A 22872-nucleotide genomic window follows, 5' to 3' on the forward strand; every position below is an offset into this window, starting at 1 on the left:
TATCATTTCAATACAGAATACATTTTTCTATTAGAAAAAAAGTGTGAAAACACATTGAAATCTCTCAAATATAAGATAAATTTGTACAAATATTTAATTTTTTCATCAATTGGTTATTATTTAAGTTTCATAGTAGAACATTCATACATGCAACAGGACTTTGTTTATAATAAGAGACAAATATTAAGACTTTGACACTGATACATAGGCCCTGCTTTATTTCATTGGTAACATTTTTTTTATTTAACTGTCTCAGTTGAAATATGACAAAATTAGTTTCTGCTGAATTCAAGATAATTGAAACTAAGAAACAAAACTACAGTAAGGTCAACACCTGATACATGGCAAACCTTTCAGTATGATGCCCAATGGTAGAAATAACATGAGGCTGATATGAGGAAAATGTAAAAAGGGGCATCCTTGAATCACCTGGTGCCACACCTTCATGGATGACCTACGGGCAGTGGACACCAGTTGGGAAGAGGTTACAGACATTGTTGGAGGCAGTTTTCTATGGAGAATGCTTTCTGCCTAATGTAAAGAACAGCAATGGATTATTGAATCTAAGTCTAAGTAACTTGACTTATATCAGGATAATTGAAACCTAAACATCATCCAACTAATACAGTAAATTCTGTGTTGATAAGGTTGGATTTTCAAATATTGACAACCTCCAAGAGGCAAAAGTATTAACTAAGAAATGAGGAGTACATGCTCATTCATTCTAATTATGCATAAAATGTTTTTTAAAATGCCTGATGCTACTCAATGTCACCATGTAGCAATGTCCTGAGCTTATCCATTCAACACCCTATCAAGGGAAGGGATCCATTTAGCGAGAAACAAAGGGAGCTCTTACAAACCAAACTATTATGTATAGACCGTAACCCAGACACAAGCCTTGCGACATAATCAATACAAATCCTACAAGGAAACAGTCCACAGATAATCAATAGTAAACACACAAAAAATGGCCACAGCTTTCATCTTTCTACATAAATAAACTATTCACAGTTCAATTTATTATAAACTTTCTGTGTATATTATAAGTTAAACATTATAAAGTATTTTTGAAGCATTTTTTTAAGATAATGGTTCCAATTCTATCTTAACAAATGCTTGTACTCAATGTAACACCCTGCTTTCAAGTAATTTGACAAATTACAATCAAAACATAAATGATATTTCCTACATAACAAGTCACACAGTAAAATGCCTTGAAAATAAACAAAAATTGAAATATAGAAAAATAAATGTAGTTTAAAAAAAAAGAGAAGAGAGAGAAAACAAATATATATTCAAGTGAAATGAAATAAAATTCAAGAAATGTCAAATGAAATAAAATATTTTAAAATGCCAACAGGAATAAACCCAGATAAACCAAGATGAAATGTTTACTTGTTATAAAGGTGCTAATCCATTCTGTAAGCAATAGTCCAGCTGAAATAGAAAACAAGCAGAAATAAAATGTACATTTCTGTGAAAAGTAAAGCAATCGACTTAAACTAACCTTAATAATATCAGAATTGTAGTTGAATAATCAAATCCTATCATACCATGAGTTCATAGTATTTTTTGGCCATTGTTTCATTAAAGAAGGACAACTCTTTCTTGAAAGTTGCTCCCTGAACTCCTTGTTTTTTGATTTTCTCCTCCAACATGTTCAGGACATACTCCTGGAGAGTTGGACTGTTAGCTGGCGCCTTCACTGTCTGCAGATACTGCTCAGAACTGCCCACAACATCCAGCAGAGGTCTGTGAACCTACAGATACAAATTGAATTGGTGACTTAACAGTAAATTTCTGCATGTAGGCGTCTATCGTTTGACCTTGCTCTTGTTTGCAAGTAGCTAACCTGTGCCTAGCAAACACCTCATTCTTTGGTTGAATGTAGATGCCATTTAGAGTCTGGATTGCTTCATCAAATGTCTCTTTATCAAGTATCATTTGATATACAGCAGGAGAGATATAGTTTATCAGTAGTTTCTTAGTATCAAGATTATCTACTGATATTACTGATATAAAATATGGAATATAATTTTCATAACATATAGTTTAGCTATTCGAGATCATTATGGAAATCACTGTAGGCCGTGCTTGAATCAGATTCTTGAAAATGACTTTTCTTTGAAGTCATTGTCAGGGGGAAACAGTTTCAGGATTTGGCTACCAGTACTGTATTTTCCTTAGTATGACTCTCTCTGGCATTTTATGTTATGAATGTTTCCCCTTTGCAACTGCCAATGTGACTAAAGAGGCCAATCTTTGAAACACATCTAAGGTGGCAGGTTAGACATTTGTAAATCAATCACCAGATGCTGCGTTTTCTGCCTTTTTACAAAGCTTATATCAACTCATTCAGTCTAGTACAAATTTTGAAGCTATTATTTCTTCTTGAATCAAGTTGAAACTTTGCACAATTTCCCATTATCCCCAACAACAGAAATCAATCAAACAATTAACCATTAGTTAATTAAATAGTGGTAATTAATTTATTTTGTTTCATCCTGAAAAAGGAAAATAAATCTTTGCACTGTTTTTTTTTTTTAAAGTACTTTTTATATTTTGCTAGTTTTTGCCTCTGGTTCACCAAGTGCCAATGCAGGAGCTCTCATTTATGCTTGCCCTAGATGTGGGCCCACATACAAGTCTCACAGCATTGACTAAAAGCACTTGGAGAAGTAATGGACACAACTTAGAATTGTACACAAAGAAATAATAGGCACAGTGTAAGATTGTGTAGTCTCCAAAGAGGTCAGGCCTTGACCAACATATCAAAGCAGCTCCTTGGACAACACACACAATCAACGTTTTTGAATGTAAGCTTTTTTTTTTTTTTGTTGACCCACTCACCTGAGGCTCAGGTAACTCTGAGAAATTAAAGTGAGAGTCCCACACATTGACTTGAATACTTGCCCCTGGCTAGAGATACAAATGAAACCTTTTCATTAAATATTCAAATACGATGAACCAAATATTAGTTGATGTACATATATTTATGTATGAATGTCACTCTGCAGATCCACATACATGGTCCAATAGAATATTTAATAAGAGATATGGATAATTATAGCAGCAGTACTTCACTAGTAAAAAGTAATGTTAAGTATCCCTTTCAGACCTTATGATCGATGGGGCAGATGATATAAAAGTCATCTGTTTCTATGGCACACACAGTTAACAAGGGTGTCATGTGGCCAGCACAACGACCAACTGCCTTAAATTTTCCCTGACTCATGTAAAGTACTCACTTGAGCTGGCTGGACTAAATTCTAAAAATCCCAAAAATTCAAAATCCCAGTCTTCACCAGGACTTGAACCCAACACCTTCAAAATTCAAGCACCTTTACCTGTCAGCCACCATGCACCTATTTCACGAGTGTATCTATTTTTGGTTTTACAATTCTGTTAAAACAGTACAACGGTAAAAGTAAAGTAGTTAAGTTCCCCTTTCAGACCTGGTGGTCTATAGGGCAGATGATGTAAAGCTCATCTGTCTACTTTTGTATTAACCAACTATTGACCTTAACACATTGTCATTCTAAGACTGATTTCTATTAACATATTAATATATAAATGAAGTCAGACATTCGCATTGTTTTATAAGGTTCATTGGTCATTTACATTTAAATGCTAAACTATAATAAACTAATGAAACAATTGCACAATATTTTTTAAACGCAAATGTTACTGGACATTGTCAAACTTACTATCTTTGTGCTATTGTTCCAAACAGTTTTACTCAGAGCTGGAACAACAGATAAGTTGGACAGATCCTCTAACAGTTGGTCATTCAGAGTCTTGGTCAGTACAGGGGCAATGTGGGTGCCAGACATGACTGCATTGCTGGAAGGAGACAAAACACAAAGTGAAAAAATAATTCCAACAAACTTTGTCAAGTAGGGTTGGCACCAAAGTACTAGAACAATGGCCTAATAAACCATTAAGATTAATGAGGAATGCAGTATTTCCTGTGACTACGCTGCCCCAGCTGTGACCTACATATTTTGCCACATCCAGGGCAAGCATAATCATTGTATTACATATAATAACAAGGACTGAAAGCAGAAGCCTATAGAGCAGTGGGCAAAAAAAAATGTTTTTCTGTGCACTTAAAATTCAAAGCTACAAAGACTATGAAAACAATGTTTAATTCAAATGTATAAAATCAATTTATTTGACGATCTAGAAAGGAGATGAAGCATCAATAAAACGTAAGTAAATTATTATTTATTATTAATGCGTTTGTAAAATGTCTTCCATGATGAGTACACTACGTTCCAATCTCTTTTATGGACTTGTGGGTAGAGGGGTCATCAGGAGAAAGTTTTCATGCTCCCTTTACATTGTTATTCTATGGACTGAGTTTGAACAAGATTGAATCCTACGTCAGCGATGTGTGGAATTCCATGGGTTTATCCACTGAAAGACAAAGAATTATGCACAGACATCAACTCTCAAACAGAACATAAAACTCACCAATCAAACAAGGGCACTGCAGCCCAACCAATCAGCTCCCTGTCAGTGATTTCCAGAGGAGTGCCATCGGCTTTGTGCACAGTCCCAGCAGTCTTGTGGTCTGCTTGAGCTTTGTACAGCACTTTGAACTTCAGGAGTTGCACAATCAGGCAAGTGTTGCCATCGTAAAAAGGATGCAGCTCCTAACAATGACAAAAAGGTATATCATGCAGCACTAGGTCTAGCTTTTATGCTTTCTGTTAACCCACTTCTGCCTATTGCATTAGCCCCGAATGAAGTTGATCTCCCAGTAATGCAAAGCTTCACTTATAATAAGCTAAGGACAGATGTACCTGATTCAGCAACAAGGTAAGTTTATTTTAAGTAAAAAAATTAACATTTTAAATTTTGTCAGAGGTAAATAATGTTTCAAACAGATGAAGAGATAATTCTATAGCTAATAAAGTGCTAATATTACTGCTAGTCTGAAGGCAAGCAACTGGCACCAGTAAGGTTCAGGCAGGAGGGGCTCAGTCTCTAAGAGAAAACTCTGAATCCAAACCTCTGCTGTCTTGGGGCTATACCCAAACATGGAAAAGGCCTTGAGAGTCAACACTGATAAACAATCAGGAGCTGGTGACACTTAGGCATCTTGCAGCACACAGTGCTACACCCTGGAAGAACTTACAGAGCTATTGATCCCCAATGTACTGGGGAGGAACCACAGCTAATGCCCAGAACTTCTCTCATTTCTATGAGGTACTCAAGAAGGCCATAAAATGTTACTGTATATATACTGCGTTTAAGAATTATTTTAAACAGGGTTAATAAAATAAGTTGTTTTTGTTTATTTTAATAAAACAATAGTTTTTATTAGTTGTTGTTTTTTTCCATTCAAAGAAGTTCTTCCTTTGGCTTTGGAAAAAGAAAGTTTTAAATTAAGATAGGCAGAACTTAGTTTAACAGTCTAATGGAGAAAACAAAGAAGACTCTGAGTTAACAGTTCTACCTTAGCTCCATCCTCCCAGATTGGTGCTGTGATGTGACTTGTTGGCACCAGTTTGGTGGTGATAAATTTTTCTTCTTTGCCAAAGCCCTCTTCTGACGGGGTCATGTATTTAGCTTGTCGTCCTGGGATGATGCGGGCAAAACATTGGATGTAATGGCCATCTGCTCAGTAAAAAGTGGACATGAAAAGAATGATGTAAATATACTGTAAAATTATTTAAGACATCAAAAAAAATATTTTTTTTAAAGTATAACTCTTTAAAATACACATTTTCTCTTTGCAATAAAATATTCTTTAAAAGTTACTGAGATTGATGTTTGTAAAAGAATTACTATGTTGGTGTCTAATGTCATAAGTTATGTCATATAACTCGTATGATATGTAATATAGACTATAAAAATGACTCAAATGACAGTGGTTTGAATCTCAATATGACAAAAAAATTGCTCACGACCATTCCTCTTTGTTTTGGGGTACAAAGCAAAAGTTGCTAAGAGACAAGAAAAGGTAAAACCTAGCAGTCCATTTATTCATAATTGATTGGTCAACCTAAACCTACACAAAGTGAACTAGATCAGCAATGCCAACGCTAAGGTTTCTGAACAATCTTCACCAATGACATGAATCCTTATGTTTATAAACGTTACAATAACCTCAAATTGTGACTATCACCTACCAGGTAAACCATACGCAGACTTGATTTCTACTTTCAGTCCAACCTTTACTCTGTAACGTATACATCTGTTCAAAACTAGGTCACCCGCTAGTTCAGTAACTCCTTGCTTTTTAATGTCCAGTTTTTCTAAGAGCCAGTTAGTGAGCTGAATGTCTGATCCACCTAGAGTCCATCAAAATTTGAACGTATTCATAAAATTTCAATTTTATCCTTAATTGATTTGAAATATTTATTACTATCCAAAATAAAGTTCTATTAAAAATTCCACATCACCTCTAATAAAAGTCAAAATGTAAAACTAGTTTTAAATGAAATTCTATGATTTTAATAACTAATCATCATACAAAACTGTACCCGAGTTTGTCACATTTTCAAACTGTTGTAAGCGTAGGATCATGTCTTTTTCACTTCTAGGATTGATCTTGTGTTCAGTCTCGTAAGTCGCAAACAATCTGTTCTCTGAGACAGTTGGCTTGCTAGACTCTGATTTGTAATAACCAGATGAGTAGCTTGGAGCTGGCACTGGATCCTATAAAAGATATGAGAAAATACTGTAATTGTAATAATAGAGCTGTCTATAGCACTGAATATAAGATCTGCTACTGCTTTGTCATTATCTACATAAACTTAGAAATGACATACCTCACTATAAGGCAGGAGTCGGATAAGCAAGGAACATCCAGGAACCACTGGGTTAGTGTCAAGGTCAGTTGAATTCATCTGACTCAAACCTTTTGTGTTGGGCATACCAGAATGTAGTCTCAGCTGATGCCCTCCAACATGTAACAAGCCCTCCTGAAATGTGACATTTTATTGAGCTCCTGACAAGACACAAAACAAGTTTCAGAGAAGCACAATCCATTTTTTTAAACTAATTTTGCTCCTAAGAGACTCGACTCATGGCAGGGGCAACATTTTAGTTCATGTCTTTGATCCCCAGCTGTTCACAGAAAATTTATATTTTCTTACAACCAAACTTTTACTTTCTACATCAACAATCTTGTATGAAATACTTGCTCAAGTTTTATGGAGAATATACACATTTTGAACAACCAGGCGAGGATTTAAACCCATAAATATTTGCATATTAACACTCTATTAATCAATTGTTATTTCCAATTAGAACAGAGCTCAAGGGTCTCCATTTGTTTTAAACTGAAGTAATAACAATCACTGTATTAACTAAATTGTGAGGCCAAGTGACGACCAAACCAAGGGGACTGAAGAAAACTGAATTTTTCATTAGAGATGTAACTTAGTTGTGTTTGTTATACACCTCAAGACAGCACAAAAAAACTTTCTTTAGTTTACCCAATTCTCCTGCCTGTCCAGAAAAGAGATTGAACCACAGCATAACGAGGATGACGTGGTTGTATCTGTAGCATATTTTTTTAAAGGGTGAGGTTTCAAGCCTCATGCCCAACCCTCATCCTTTTCCTGGGCTTGGGACCGGCAAGGTGCTTCCTAAGGTTGCCTCTTGGCAGAGGTATAATGAGGATGCTTCAGACGCATCGAGAAGTAGACAGACAAAACTAAAATCTTTGTTTTTGATCATCCTCTACTCACCCCTTTCTTCTTGCCTGGATTAAAAACCCTGACCAATGCGCTGCCCACCATGACCATCTTCTTGGTCTCCAGGTCGTAGGTGGCCACTCTCAAAAACACTAGCAGCTCAGGGTCTGCTACCTGACCTCCCTGGTTGATTACCATCCTAAAGTTGAAGGTGGGTGACCTGGAAGGACTTTCCAAGTTGGGCACAGCCTGAATGTCTTGGAGATTTGTTATGTTGCCAGCTCTAAGAATTCGTCCAGTAACCTAAAATAATACAAATTCAAGAACATATATAACTATTACAAGATTATCTACCTTAGGTATAGGACTAAATACATCTGAAACAAAAAATTATTTTAAAAACACTGTCTCTTTAATGTGAAAGTGCTACATAATTTTGATGATATATTTATATCATTTGAATGATTGATTTATTTCATTGAAACTAGGGTAAAAGTATAGCATTTTGAACTAAAGTACATCTATTTATATTATATGAACTTAGCTATTCTAATGTGGTTTAGAAAAAAGTGATATGTCTGGAAAGATTATTAACTACATTTTAGGGATAGATGAGCATCAAAAAATAACTAGTCTGCTAATTTGGTGAATAATTAGAGAGAGAAAAAAACAAAACAAAGCTTTACAGAATCATGATCCAAATATGCACTAAGAATAATGCTAAGAAAAAAAATCAAAACTCTATTCACCTATAAAATATTCATATTTTATAAATATATGTCCAAATATATTCAAATGTAACTTTTCCTAGAACTGAGTGAGATTGTTTGAAAGCATGAGTCCAGAGATAAAAAAGGTGCAGTAATTTATGCGGCTATAAAGAATCAACTATGACCTACATATTTTGGCACATAGATGGCGCATGGATATAGGTAGGTTTTTCAAACAGAGAAAATTATCAAACTTATAACAATGTCTAGATACATAACCATTTTTTTTACCTTAACTATAGTGGCACTGTCAGGAAGATATCGGACTGAGTCAATGTATAGAACAAAGGGATCCCTGTTGGTTGTAGGTTTGGGATCCGACTTGGCTGCAATGGGTTTAGTTGGCACCCATGGGTCCTCCACCTGTTCTTGACGAGGGGTAGGCTTGGGGGCAGCTTGGGCAGGGACAGGTGGTGGTGGTGTGGGCTCTTTCTTTGGTGCAGCAGCTGGTCTGTTGATATTAAAAGATAGCGCTGATAAATATATAGACAGAATTATGAAAAGTATTGGCATAATTATATAAAAAAAAATTTTTTTAATGCAGTCAAGTAAAACAATACAAATGCAACAAAAACTATGCCTTTAACTTTAAAATATTATTTCAAACTGTCAATAGTCAATATTATTCTAACACATTTGAATTACTTTGTAGGTCTCGTGTCCAAAGGAGGAACAGGGGGTGGCAACTCAGGTTGTGGTTTGAATGGCTTCACCTTGCGGCTGGTTGGCTCGTTGTTGGGGTCAAAGACATAAGCAGAGAAGGTACAGTTGTACCCAAGGAGATTCCCTGTTCATATGAAGTATATTAAATCAATTGTCCTCAATGATTACTTAATGCAAGATCTTTTCACTGCAATTCTTAGAAAATGACCTTGCGTCTGCTAGTCCACTGCAGCTGTGCAGTGCAATAATAATTAAATAACTGAAATTATTCCATTTAATTTATCCATTTTATCCAATTTAATTTATCCACTTTAATTTATCCAGTTTACCTAATTTAATTTATCCATTTTAATTTATGCAGTTTATACAATTTAATTTAATGAATAACCAAAAGAATAACATTAATAATATGAGAAAAAAAATATCTAAAACTATGAAAATCTTTACATAATTTTTTTTTATTCTAAGAAGTTGATTTATTTAACAGACGGACCTGATGAACTTTGGTTAAAATAAAATGACTTGAAAAAAAAAAAAAAAGATACATAAATCTACTGACCTTCAACCCTGTCCTCACTGGACGGAGTCTGCGGCTGAGTTGAGATCAGACTGTCAGGGATGTCTCCAGGATGAAGGGCCACAGTGACATCACCATCCAGCAATGAGTAACCCTGATTGTCACGGTGGCTGGCCTGACGATGCAGTGGGATGCGGCACCAGCCCAGAGTTACTGGTCCTGTCAATAATTTAGTATATTCGCACTAATGAAAGGAAACTATTTTTGTGTAGAACGCTGGCTGAGTTAAGAAGTGCAGGGAAAACTCTTTTTCTTACATTTGATGTACTAAATGTAAGATCAATTCAAGATCACAAACATTTCTACGTATTCCAACACCAACTGAGACCCAGTCTACTTTGATTTTTGCCCAAATCACTACGTAGGCTTTTGGATGTTGGGCTAACATTTTTATTAAGTGTTCTACATTTATAGATAACATATGTCTAAAGTGTTATACATTTATAGATAACATATGTCTAAAGTGTTATACATTTATAGATAACATATGTCTAAAGTGTTATACATTTTTAGATAACATATGTCTAAAGTGTTATAAATACATGGATAACATAACTATAAACTGTTTCAATGTTTAAATAGGGATAAAATATTCCAAATCTTAGGACCATTGAGAGACGAAGGATAAGTAAAGGAAAAAAAAAAAAGTAAAAAGGAAGCTATCCCTTTCAGACCTTGCGATCTTTTAGGCAAATGAGGTCAAGCTGATCTGTTTCTATGGCTGATGGTTAACGAAGATGTCATGTGGCCAGCACTATGACCAACCACATTTCCTTGCCAACGTCTTTTGGGCACCCATCAGAGCTGGATGGACTCAGGGGTCTCCTAAAGATCCTGAAGTTCAAAATCCTCATTTTTCACTGGGATTCAAAGTGCTATACCTCTCAGCCACCACGCTCCATAAGAAAAAGTAAAGAGGTGTTTCCTTCACTCAAGTAGAGTGTTAATAAAGTAGTCCATAATATGGTGGACAATTAAAAACGACGACAAAGAGGAATGTCTTATATGCCTCCGAGTTACTAATTATTGCTCAGTACAAATTATTTTTTTTTTTAAGTTTCATTTTTTTTCTTTTCTCCTTCCCACTTAAATTTGAAATATTTGTTTTCTTTCTTTGGGCACAGTTTTTATCCTTCCTTACATTTTCAAATCATATTAGTGTTCATAAACAAATATACCTTAATGCCTATATTTGATCTCTATATCATTTAAGAATAAACAACTTCAAGGAGGCAACAGACCTGATTTTCTTCCACTTTTATGATTCAACCGCTCCAGTTTCATGATGACATAGGGATATGCTCCCAGCTCTCGCTCAACATCGTACTGCGACAGGTCCAACATGTCATAAATGTAGCGCTCTTCTGGAAACTCTAGGTCCAGGAGCAAGGAGCCATAGGTGTCTTTGCTCTTGGAGGTGACCACAGAGAGGCTGTGAGAGAATCTGGAGTGGAGCTTGACACTGCCGAAATAGACAGCCACATTGAGACGCAAATCTTGAGGCTGGAGGTCAGATAGCCATGATTCCTTTGGGAGAAACCAAGACAGCATTTATTTACATGTTTTAATTATTTCCATTCTTGTTTTTAGCATGTATATTCTGTCATAATGGTAATTTACAATAAATTATTCTTAGCAAGCATATTATGTCATCATGGTAATTTAACTTAAATTGGGGTATTATTTTTTTAATGTAATTCCATTAATGCATATTTTCAAGATAGTTCAAATCAAAACATTGTTATCTCTGTCATTTACATGTCAAGGTCTCAAGAGATGTGTAAACAGGTAGTTTATTTACACAATGCTTTCTAGAAACTTGAAGTCTCCATAGAAGATCGGAGAATAAAGGGAGTTAATTAGAAATGAAATGTTTTTACATCAAGATGTTCCTATATTTGAAACCTATAAAAGGGAAGACAAGATTATGAGGGGGGGGGGGGGGGGGGTGTCATTCATCAAACAAGTTTCAAGCTTCAAGTTAAATAATTTGTGAATCTATTACTGAAATTAAATTACACAGTGTTAATAGTGGGTGTTCAATCTTTTAGTGATTATTATTTGTGATTTCTTGGTGTATTAAAAGTGTTTTATTTTGTAAAGTGGCTTTCTGTGATTTCTTGACCTAAACAGAAGACTTTGGACATTGGGTCATTAGATAAAACTTTTATGAATACCAAAACTTGCAAACCACTTAATTCTATCTTCACAATCCTTATTTTTTAAGTAAATTTTTTTTTTTTTACCACTCAGATTGTAATCCAAGGTTTAGTTTAATGGGGAATATTTATACATGGAGCTTCCAGTATATCCAGAATATAAGGTATCTAATTTGAATAGCATTGTAGTATCACATCTATAAGCTATTTCCTTTCTCTAATACTGTCCTAAAATCTAATATTAATCCTATCCTAAGTCAGTCTGACATCATTGATGTTTATAAAAACCCATACCTACACTTAATCTGTCCATAAATCTAACACTAAATCTCCAGACAAAAGGATTTTCAAGCAAGATGTACATAGTAGTCCTTGCACTAGAAACTTATTTTAATTTGTTTTGCTCTATTTTCTAAGGAGTGCTTTCTTGGAAGATGTGTTCTACTGATGTTGACTATTACCTTCAAGACTGAACTGGAGGGAATCGTTAAACTGGTTCTCATGTTTTTGATGCCACAAGGTTTCAAAACTCCTGAGTCGGGTGACTCTCTATCTGTGATGGGTTCACTTAAGGCTGAACTCACAGATCTGAAACAGAATATGGCAACATTATCCAGATAGGACAGAAAATAACTCTGAAATAATTGTTACCTTAATAACAGAGTTTCTATTCCAAGCATACTCACAACTTGGTGTCTATGATTACTTCAAGTAATGATATGCAACAGTTGTTTGTTTTTTTTTAAAAAGGAAGATTCTATAAGTAAATGTAATCTTTAATAGCCAGTGCTCAATTCTATTATCATTTGTTATAATAGAGCTCTTATGTTTTTCCTTTGCAATTATATAAAATATTTGTTAATGTTAAATAAAAAGTAAAAGCCTAAACAAAAAAATAATTATAAAGAGTTAGATTTCAGACACTCCAAAATGTGTTAATATGCCATGAGAAGCAGCGTCTTTATTGATATGTTCAAAATAAATTTTAACTAGATGATTGTATCACAAACGACATCTTTTCTTTGATTTTTTTTTTCCAGTCATTTGATGTTTTTAGCTACCATTCAGCACAATGATATTTCACATAGGTTCAAACTAGTACCACTTACATTGGTCGCTGCCTGTTGAACTGGGAGTTGATATCCATCAAATCTTTCCCATTCTCCACATGTATCCAGGCCATCTGAAAGTCTACTGTGTACAACTTGCAGGGCTCCATTAAAAAAACCTAAATGACCCAGAATGAACAAACAAGTTTTTTTTTAATCCATGAAAATATCACAAGATAAACATAGATATCTATATTAGATCTTTATTTTGATATGTCAAATAAAATCTACCTCTATGTAACCATGTGTCTAGTTTATTTCATCCTCAGGTTTTCATAAATGTAGGCAAATCAGTAAATTAACTTTTTTGGTGTATTCGGTGTACAGAATATGGAAGTCTTCATAAGTGAAGTATCTTAAAAACCATATTATAATTTCTGTGCACTTTTCAGCACTTCAGAAAAAAATTTCCAAGTTCTTTCCCTTGAAGCTCAAGTAATTTTTATTATTTATTTGGCAACAGTGATCTTTCAATACCACCTCCTTGACATTGGTTATTATTTGGTCGATTCTTTCATAAATATTTCCCCATCTTCCTCTTTTCATTTTCTTACTATTTTCTTTAGGTACCATTATATTTCTTACATGTCTTAATATTGCTTTCTCTTTTTTTCTCTTTCTGTACTTCTATTACTTAAACAATGTAGTCCGGATTTAAAAAATCAAAGTGTAAATTGTTTCTAATTAATTGAATCACAGCTAGGATTGAGGGAATAAAGCATGACAATGTTGGGTATGGATGCTGGCTAGAGCAAACTTTGTGCCATATTTGCATTGGATCAAAATGAATGCTGATAGATTTTTAGTTTCTGTCTACTCGCATACTTCTATCTGGTTTTATTTTAAGTGATTTTCATGTCACAATGAGAAAATTAATATTAAGACTCAATTTCTACAAACTGTAAGTTTTTACATTTCGAAAAATAATGTGTACCTCTTTCATTGTGATATAATCATAGGCTTCCATAAACTTATGCCGCAGCAGTTCCATGAGGCTAAGACAAACATTGATGATCGCTGACTGGGACCAGTTCTGCATAAAGAGTTGATCCCATATGTACATTACACCTGGAGTGTCTAGCACACTCACAAAACCCTGTGTCAGAATATACAGAGATTTTAATGAATGAACTAAGTTTGAATTAACATGCAGGACTATCTTCATAAAAACTTATTTCAATTGCACGGAGACAATACAAGACACTGATCACAAACACACTAAAGAACTCTTTTGTTCCATTGACATAAAAGTAATTGAATATAAAAGCGAGCTGTCTGACCTAAACTTCACATGCAATATCTGAGTGAAAACTGATGTGAATGCTTGCTGTCCTAATGTTTTGCTATGTGGAAAGCTCAATTGTGAGATGAGTTTCCTCATGTATAATAAAGATATATTATTATTAAATGTTTAAATACAAAATTGTGTTTTCAAATCATTTCATTTATTTAATAAAACAATTCATGAATATAAACTGTGTATTTTAAATGTTTGACTGTGATTGTTAAATGAATGTAAAATGCATTTGTATATTCAACTTTAATTTAAGTATCATTGCATTGTGTTAAAAGACGTTTTTATAAAACAATTTCCTTCAGGATTATAAAGCAAGTTATCATTGTTATTTATTGGCTCCCAATTACAGCAGAATATATTATCTGTTATTATCATTTAGATAAAATATTATTAAGCCATGAACCAGTCTAGCCATACATTTGTATATATTTGTAATGACTAACATGGAAATAAAGGCTCTAGATCAGTGATCTCCAAACTGTGTTCTGCAGAACACTAGGCTTGAATAGATGTTCCACAAACTACTGGAATAATTAACTAGTAGGGAAGTGTTCCGCTAAATACTCCAAATGTGCAAAGTGTTCCATTAAGGAAAAAGTTTGGGAACCACTGCTCTAGACAAACACTGTAGGAGAAAAAATAGCATAGAAGCTGTGAGAAAGATAAGACAGGGGCTGAACAAAACCTAAAAGAGAGCAACCCATCTCATAGCAAACATTTGTCCAAGTTAATCCAGCCTCTTATAGCTAGCACTACTAATACATCCTAAGTACCACAAAAATCACCTCATTTATCAGAATTAAATATTTAGCTGAATAATAAATGCACAGAAGCTTTATTATCCTGTAGGGAAGTGTGTTTTACAGTAGTGTCTTTTACACTTTTAAACAATATTCATGAAAATGAGTTTAAGACACATACAAATATGGTAGAATGTAATCTCTTTCAATGTAATGCCTGTATTTTTTTAAAAATTCAAGACAATGGGAGCTATGTCCATCATTCCTACATTCAAGTAACCACACTGTCCTAACAGTCTTAATTATTGAAAACAGCACTTCTCTACCTCTCCTATCCATCTCCTGAGAAATATTGTAGGGTCTGCCAAGAACTGTGTTGAGGAACTAGGGGCCCTTGGTGTGTTGGTGGAGGTCAGCTGGAGAAGTGCCTCAGCCTTTTCTCTCTCTTGGTGAAGTAGCTGGACCAGGAACTCCTGTGGGTTATTACAAAACATACATTAGTGTCATCATTTTCCCTTACAGACAAATTGTGTATGTCAAGCAATAACTGTTAATACATTTTGTACTCAAATGTTCTACAATTTGTTCAAAAAACTCAAAACATGCTCCTCTTCATTCCTTGTCATCCTGCAAGAGGTTTGGATTAAGACATAATTGTCTGAAGAATGCCTAAGACTTGAAAACCAAGTTCCATAAGAGTTATGAATATACATTGAGAGTTCATATTTTTCTATTATCAAATTTCTTTCTTTTTTTTCAAAGATTTTGTTCTTGGTGTCAAAAGTCAGAGCATTTTACTTTTAATTAGCATGAAGATTAAAACCCAAAGTAAAATGGAATTAATAATGTACAGTTTGAGTTTTGAGTTTAGGCACATCGGCACAATTTAGGCCATGTCGTGCCTAATAATGTACAAAATAACTCATTTCAACTGAAGAAGTTTAGATGTATCAGACAACTATTGGTCAAGAAAATATAGCAAAACATATGCCCAAAGTCTCATCATAGCTTGGAAAAGGCTTAAAAGAAAATATAAATAAAAGGTGTAGCCAAGCAGCAGGCTAATATGGCTTCCAGATCAAGGAATCTCAAGTTCAATTCCTGGTGTCTACCAAACTTCAAAGATATGGATACCTGGCCTACACTGGGGAAAGAAAGATTTGTCATTGCGCTGGCAGTGAGCTATAGAAACAGATGAGCTTTACATTATCTGCCCCTATGGAACTCAAGGGGTAATAAGATGGAGAGGGGCTAACGTGTAGGTATTGTTAATCTGTCACCTTCATTGAAAAGTGGGGGGAAAAAAAATAATTTTAATGCCATCTTCTCAGTGCTCAAAGTTGATGCAACAGCAAATCTTATGATCTCTCTATCGGTTATTTTGTATTCATTAGGCAATTAGCTTACCTTTGCATTGACCAAAGCATTTATAGGAGCTATACGTTTCAAATGATCATAAAGCTGGGGGTCATCACTTTGTAGCCTCATCATCACCTGCTCAGCCATGGCAAAGACGTGAGGCCAAGTCGGAAAACAGTTACAGTTTAGCATGTCCAGATACATGGCTAGCTCCAAAACATGTTCACCTACAAAATAATTCCAATCATAATCATCCTATGATTTATAAGGATATGTTTTATACAACATAGGACAATGGTGGCAAAATATTCAAACAAAAACTATTTGAATGACTAATCTCAAAGCCAAAAGTAATAATAATACTTGTACAATTAGACAGATGCCACATAAAATAAAGCAACTGTTACTTTAAGTTTTATTGTTAGATTGTATTTCTGCAGCGAAAGGTCATGGTTGACAAGTAATGACAAGTTTATTTAAAACGATGACGGTTGGTGCATAAGCTCTAAAAAAATAGTTCAGACATGACTAAGAAAGGGGGAAAAAGGTAGTATTTAAAGGACGGATATTAAGAAAATTCTAACATCAGAAACACATTGTCTGATCAACACAATCTCATCGTAACATCAAGACATCGTTGTCATCTGGCACTCAAACATATATCGTCACAACAGTTAATTAGTTCATAAGAAGAAATTAGGAGGCAAGCACAATGACACAAATGCATTTGAAAAATAATCTGTCTTAGCATAATTCTGATCTTCACCAGAAATTGAAGCAAGGATCATTAAGATTTGAGCGCTCTGGTCTTTGGACACACTCTTCCATTTAATTCAAAACATTAGTTTCTATTTAAATTGTTGGAGTTTCTGTTAGTAAATGAAATAATATCTAACTATGTTACCTTTGTCATCCAACATAGCTTCTTTATTCCTGAACGCCAGCTGAAGTGGAAACAGCCAGTAGACGAGGTAAGGCTCATAGCTTCTATCATAGACATAAAGAACGTTCAATGCCCTGATGGCTTCTTTTAAGTGATCCATGTGTTTGTATGGTACCATGCTTGTAGTTTTACTGTAGGTCTGTATAAAGTAAGAACCAATCAATAGAGAACTATTTTATTCAATGTTTTTTAATGTGGTGTGGTGTGAAAGGTAGGCGATGTAATGCTTAAAAGACCAGCTCTTGCATCAGTTTGCTTTAAAACAGACCAACGGCAGATAATGGTTATGTCTGCAGTGAAGTTGGCACAATATGTAGATCACGTTGCTTCCCAATGCACCATGGCACAAGGTAAGCACATCGAAAGTAAATGCAGCCATACTTTAATATCAAACTCTGCTAATAAAACCAGATGAAGCTGTGATTTGATGCAAGCAATTAATGATGCTTGGGTGTGAGTAGATTATTATGTCAAAGAAACCATTCAACTTCACAGCTTTTTAGGAAGTTAAAGCAAACCTTTAAAATCCTCAACTCAAAACCCTACATTAAGAAAAAGTTCTTTAAACCTAAACTCTCTCATTTTTTGCATAGCCACATGAAGTATGATACTCCTCCTTAATCTTTGGACTGGAAGACAAGTCTTATCATTAATGATGAAAAGGAAAATTAGGTAATAGGAAAAGTTAATACAACAGTCTTCAGTGATCATCACAATTCATAGAATGGAAGTCAAACTTGGAATGATTGTAATAACTCTAATGTACACAAGAAGATCCTACCTCCACTACAGCATTCTGTAAAAACTCTAATGTACATAAGAAGATCCTACCTCCACTACAGCATTCTGAATAAGTCCATTGATTGGAGACTGAGTTGGCTTCTTTATCCGCAGCTCTGTCAGTCCTCGTGTCACAGCAACTGCAAACCTCTCTCTCACTATCTTCTCAACAAAACTGTTACAATGTCAACAAGAAATTATATGAAACGAGAACCTAAAAAATTGTTTTGGTTGGGTTTTTCATAATTATTATCAATTACACAAGCAAAAAATGAAAATGAAATGTTATGTTTCAAAAAATATTTTTGTGTTAATGTATACAACTCAATTAGTCAATGATTAATGAACAATAATTGGGTCGGTATTGACTACACCATACATACAAACTCACATAAAAATATTTTATTAATGTTAATTAATTGCATGTATATTATTCTTATGTTAGAGGCTATACATTTTTTATACAGGCAGTAAAAAATGTAGAAAATCAAATTTTTCAGTAATGAGATTAGAACAAAAAATTTTCGATATTCAAACACTGCAATGATGCTTTATTTCTTAATTATTATTTAATTCGATAAACAAATGACTAAAATATAGCTCTATCTAATAAAGATATAGATACACATGTATGTTGTAATACAAATCTTACACTTCTTTCATCTTTTTCCTTTCTGCTTTGAAAAGTATGTCAGCCCACATGTAGGCCCGTAGAGTCCCAGGCAATTGGCGACCATGAAGATGGCTGGCCACCACTTCAAACCTTCTGGGGTCCCTCTGAAGAAGGGACACCACTGCTGCTCCGATTGTGTCACTCTGTGGACCCCATAGTGGCGGTGGGTCCCCTTCAAGCGTATGGACCTTGGCTGGGGAGAAAGTGCAACAGTAGACTTTCCTTCTAGGATAAATGTTTAGTGTTGTGTAGCAAGAGCTCTTCACCCTGTTACTGTCATAACTCAACATGTTAATACTTTAACTTTAAACTCAACATGTTTATAAAACAATTTCGATAGTCTGTTGCCCATAAAACATTTGATTTAAAAAAATGATATTTATTTGACATAATATACATTTCCATGTCGATATTTAATATAGTACTTTAAGGATGTCAGGAAAAAGCAATAGATGAATTATATTCTTTAAAAATAATTGACTAGCCAATTCTTAATCTGTAATCAAATAACAGCAGAGGGAAAATAAAACTATTCTTTTTTTTGTAGTTGTTGAAGGGGTTCCAATAAGAAAAATGTTTTTTTCTTAAACTAAGCACAGGTTTTTATCATTTTAACTGCTAAATTTTTTTAGTTGAGAAAACAAGTAAAAATTGTTATCAAAATATCAATCATAAATGTTTATTTTCAAGTGAACCATTTGGCAATATGAAACTATATATAAACTACTTTACTGGGCTTATAAAAAGCAATTCACTATACTAACTTTTAAATTAACTAATTTGCAATACTTTACTCTATATGGACTACTAGACAAAGCTTAACTGTATATTAACTATTTACAATATTAAACTGTAATAAACTATGGGTTTTACAACATGAATTATTTTGGTTGAAAAATGTACAATAATTATCTAAAATCTTTTATTTTCTTCAACAATATCAATTCTTTCTTCTTCGCACCATCTCAAAAAGCACATTGAAAAAAACAACTACTTCTGATGTTTATTTCAACTCTTTCTTTCCGTAATTTTTTTCCTCGTTTCGACGGAATTATTCATTTCACTCATATATATTCCACTACCCTGTAATGATTAAACTTTAATAACTTTTTTGTTTGTTATCAGAAAATGTTATATTTGTTATACAATTAAAGGAAAATGCATACCCTTTTTAGATAATTTAAATTGATGTTTATGAAATGAAAAAAAAAATTATTTTGGATAGTGAAACTTCAAAGTTAAAACTTATTGACTATGGACAAGTCTCCCTTAAAACTAGATCTCGACTAGATCTAGGCAATATTTTATGATCCAAATTAAATAAAAAGTCTTTTTTTTTATGATATTTATTTGTATTCTTACTAATCTTAATATATAAAATATGTAAAACATTTATATTAATTGTCTTGAGGTCACTATCCCATGTACCCCCTATAACAATTAATATGAAAAAATAGAGCCTTTTTTAGCCCATATTCTTTAAAAATGTTTCTTTTGTAAAAACACAATCAAAATGAAAAAATCCGTAATTTTTTTCCCAAAGGAAAACTACTTAAGATTTATTTATAAGCAATTAAAAGCATTTTGTATGTAAAGATAACAAAATAACTGACTTTTTAAAAATAGACAATAATATCATTGATTAGGCTGAATAATGGGATAAAATCAACGATGATATCGTCGGTTAGGAGAGAATGAGTTAAACTTTGAGATGAGAAGACTCCACCCAAATAATGTTTCAACAAAAAAGTGAGTACTTACTCCTAATTTGTGCTGTGGTTGGTACAGAAACTTTTGCTGCTCCTGAATCAGTTGCCCCTATTTGTTTCAGCCTGCTGGGTGCAGGAACTTTGTAGATGTCAGAGTTGTCTGCCTTTCTTGTTACCACTTCACTCTCCTTAGCTTTCTGAGAAGTTACATAATGAAAGAAATCATGTTAGATTTGTACCAGTGAAGCCAAAAATTTCATCATATACAAACGCTCATTACTGCATAGATGTCACCACTTAACAAGTAGAACCTATCTGATTTAATATAGAATGTGTGATTTAATAACAAAAAGATGTACATGTTTGTTCTCTCAAAACCTACCAGCAATCTTTTCTCTTGTAAATAAAGTTCTCTGTCAAGTCCTGTAGTGAATATGTTAAACGTTTCTTGCAGGAACTCTGCATAGTATCCAGTAGGAGGTGGCTCTCTACAAAAATGTGTTATTAAATATTTCAAAAAGACTTATATAGTATATTTTCTTGACAAAACAAAAATGATTGGGGAATTAAGGTTCAATCATAACTTAGAATAAAAGAGGAAACTTTGAGAAAAAAAACATTCAATAAGAAACCAAGAAGTGAAGAAAAGAAGTAAACATAGTGTAACAATATACATGCTAGTAATTTGAAGCCATTATAATAGTCAGACTGTTGTAATACATACCCAGGACCTATGCCAGTCAAAAGGTAACCATGACCTGTTTCTTTGACTGCCTTGTACATCTGACTATTAAGCCAGTTTTGAGCATCAGTCTTTAAACGGTTTTTCTCCTTGGCTGAAATATGGATGGGTTCCTGAAATGGAAAGAATGTTCATATGCAATTTACATCATTTAATTCACACATAACCATGCAATTGCGGAAAGAGTTTGTTTTACACAAACTCATAGGTGGCTCCTGTGAGTTATTCATATTCATACACATTATGTAACACACAAACTTATGAATATATCACATCCACAACACTGATCTTGAATTAACTAATATGGAACCATCATTTCATAAACAGATTTTGTATATTAAAATTAAGTTTTTTGACAACTTGTAACCTTTTCAAAGTTGCAATACACCCTCTGAACCACACAAAGTGGTAAAAAAAAGTTTTGTATACAACTTATTAGCTTAGCCTAAAAGTCCATTTGAAAAAAACAACAACTGACCAACATTTCTGGGTTCCTCTGTACATGGGACAAATATTTCTCTACAAAATGTTTCCCCAGGACTTCCAGCAACATCTCTTTCCTCTGAGGCTGATGAAACTGTTTCTCTACTTTCTGCGCCAAATTGTGACAGATTTCTTCTTCCAGCTGAAAAAACAACACCATGTAGGAGGTAACTATTCATGACTAATTGAAATGGATAAAACTGAGATTCTTTTCATTATGACTAAAACATCGTTCACTGAGATCATCTTATCGCCAAGTTTATCCTGATCTCATTACATCCAAGCACATCGACAGCTTGTCACATTTATCACAAGCACATCAATGAGTTATTAAGCACCTCAGCATAAAAACACAATTATAATAGAGAGTTGTAATGACTCAATAATAATACGCGTAGAAGTTGGGTCTCTTCCTCATCCGTTAGTCTGTCTCTTCTAACTTTTTAATGTACCGCCGCGTCACTAATGAAATACTCGATTAAACCCAACTTCTACACATCTTGCTATTGAGTCATTACAGAGTTACTAAAACTATGAGGTAGGAAATTACATTAAAAAGACATAGATTAAGATATTGGATTGTTCACTGCTCAATTTTCATGCTACAAACATGCTCAGGGAGGGCACTCTTGTCCAATCTCTTTTGTTGACTTGTTGGGGGGAGGGGTATCTGAAGATGATTTCCATACTATCTTTAGGTGTTGAGCACAACTCTGTTCGAGTCAGGATTCAACTTCGAACCTCCTTGATAACCAGCCAAGCGGTTCATACCAGTCAGCCACACATGACATTTATTAATTCTAAAATTAATTTAGTTAGACAAAAGAAAATGAAATAATGAGTTATGTTGTCTTAACATATTTTTCAACAGGCTACAACTTCCTAAAAAGCTGTGAAGTTGTATGGTTTCTATGACATAACAATCTGCTCACAGCCAAGCATCATTAATAGCTTGCATTAAATCACAGCTTCATCTGGTTTTATAAGCAGAATTTGATATTAAAGTTTGACTGCATTCACTTTCAAATGCTTACCTTGTGCCAAGGTGCATTGGGCAGCAATGTCTGCTGGTAACAGGAGTTGATCCAAAGCTGATTAAAGGGACGGTAGTCTGCTTGTTGTTTAGAGCTCCGAGACGCGAGGGTTAACTTTTCCTTCTGAGATTTATCCATGTTTAGTATTAATGTAGATGAAAATGTTTTTCTTTTATTTA

At 34.0% G+C, this 22872-nt stretch overlaps 1 protein-coding gene across 1 annotated transcript; it reads right to left on the reverse strand.

The window, feature by feature from the left end:
- Positions 1-321: 321 nt before the first annotated feature.
- On the reverse strand, positions 322-22833 carry LOC106068297 (uncharacterized). Its single transcript, XM_056005230.1, has 27 exons — positions 22694-22833; positions 21655-21801; positions 21159-21289; positions 20817-20922; positions 20487-20631; positions 18705-18918; positions 18104-18227; positions 17234-17411; positions 16378-16556; positions 15297-15443; positions 13868-14029; positions 12934-13052; positions 12286-12412; positions 10907-11192; positions 9648-9824; positions 9071-9212; positions 8657-8876; positions 7710-7958; positions 6786-6938; positions 6498-6672; positions 6144-6305; positions 5468-5628; positions 4480-4661; positions 3711-3846; positions 2854-2922; positions 1557-1763; positions 322-1440 (listed from the first exon to the last, which is right to left on the reverse strand). The coding sequence occupies exons 1-27, from the start codon at positions 22829-22831 to the stop codon at positions 1402-1404; spliced, it is 4275 nt and encodes a 1424-aa protein (XP_055861205.1). The 5' UTR covers positions 22832-22833; the 3' UTR covers positions 322-1401.
- Positions 22834-22872: the final 39 nt, after the last annotated feature.

This window comes from Biomphalaria glabrata, chromosome 12, assembly GCF_947242115.1.
Source record: "Biomphalaria glabrata chromosome 12, xgBioGlab47.1, whole genome shotgun sequence".
NCBI classification, from domain to species: Eukaryota; Metazoa; Mollusca; class Gastropoda; family Planorbidae; genus Biomphalaria; species Biomphalaria glabrata.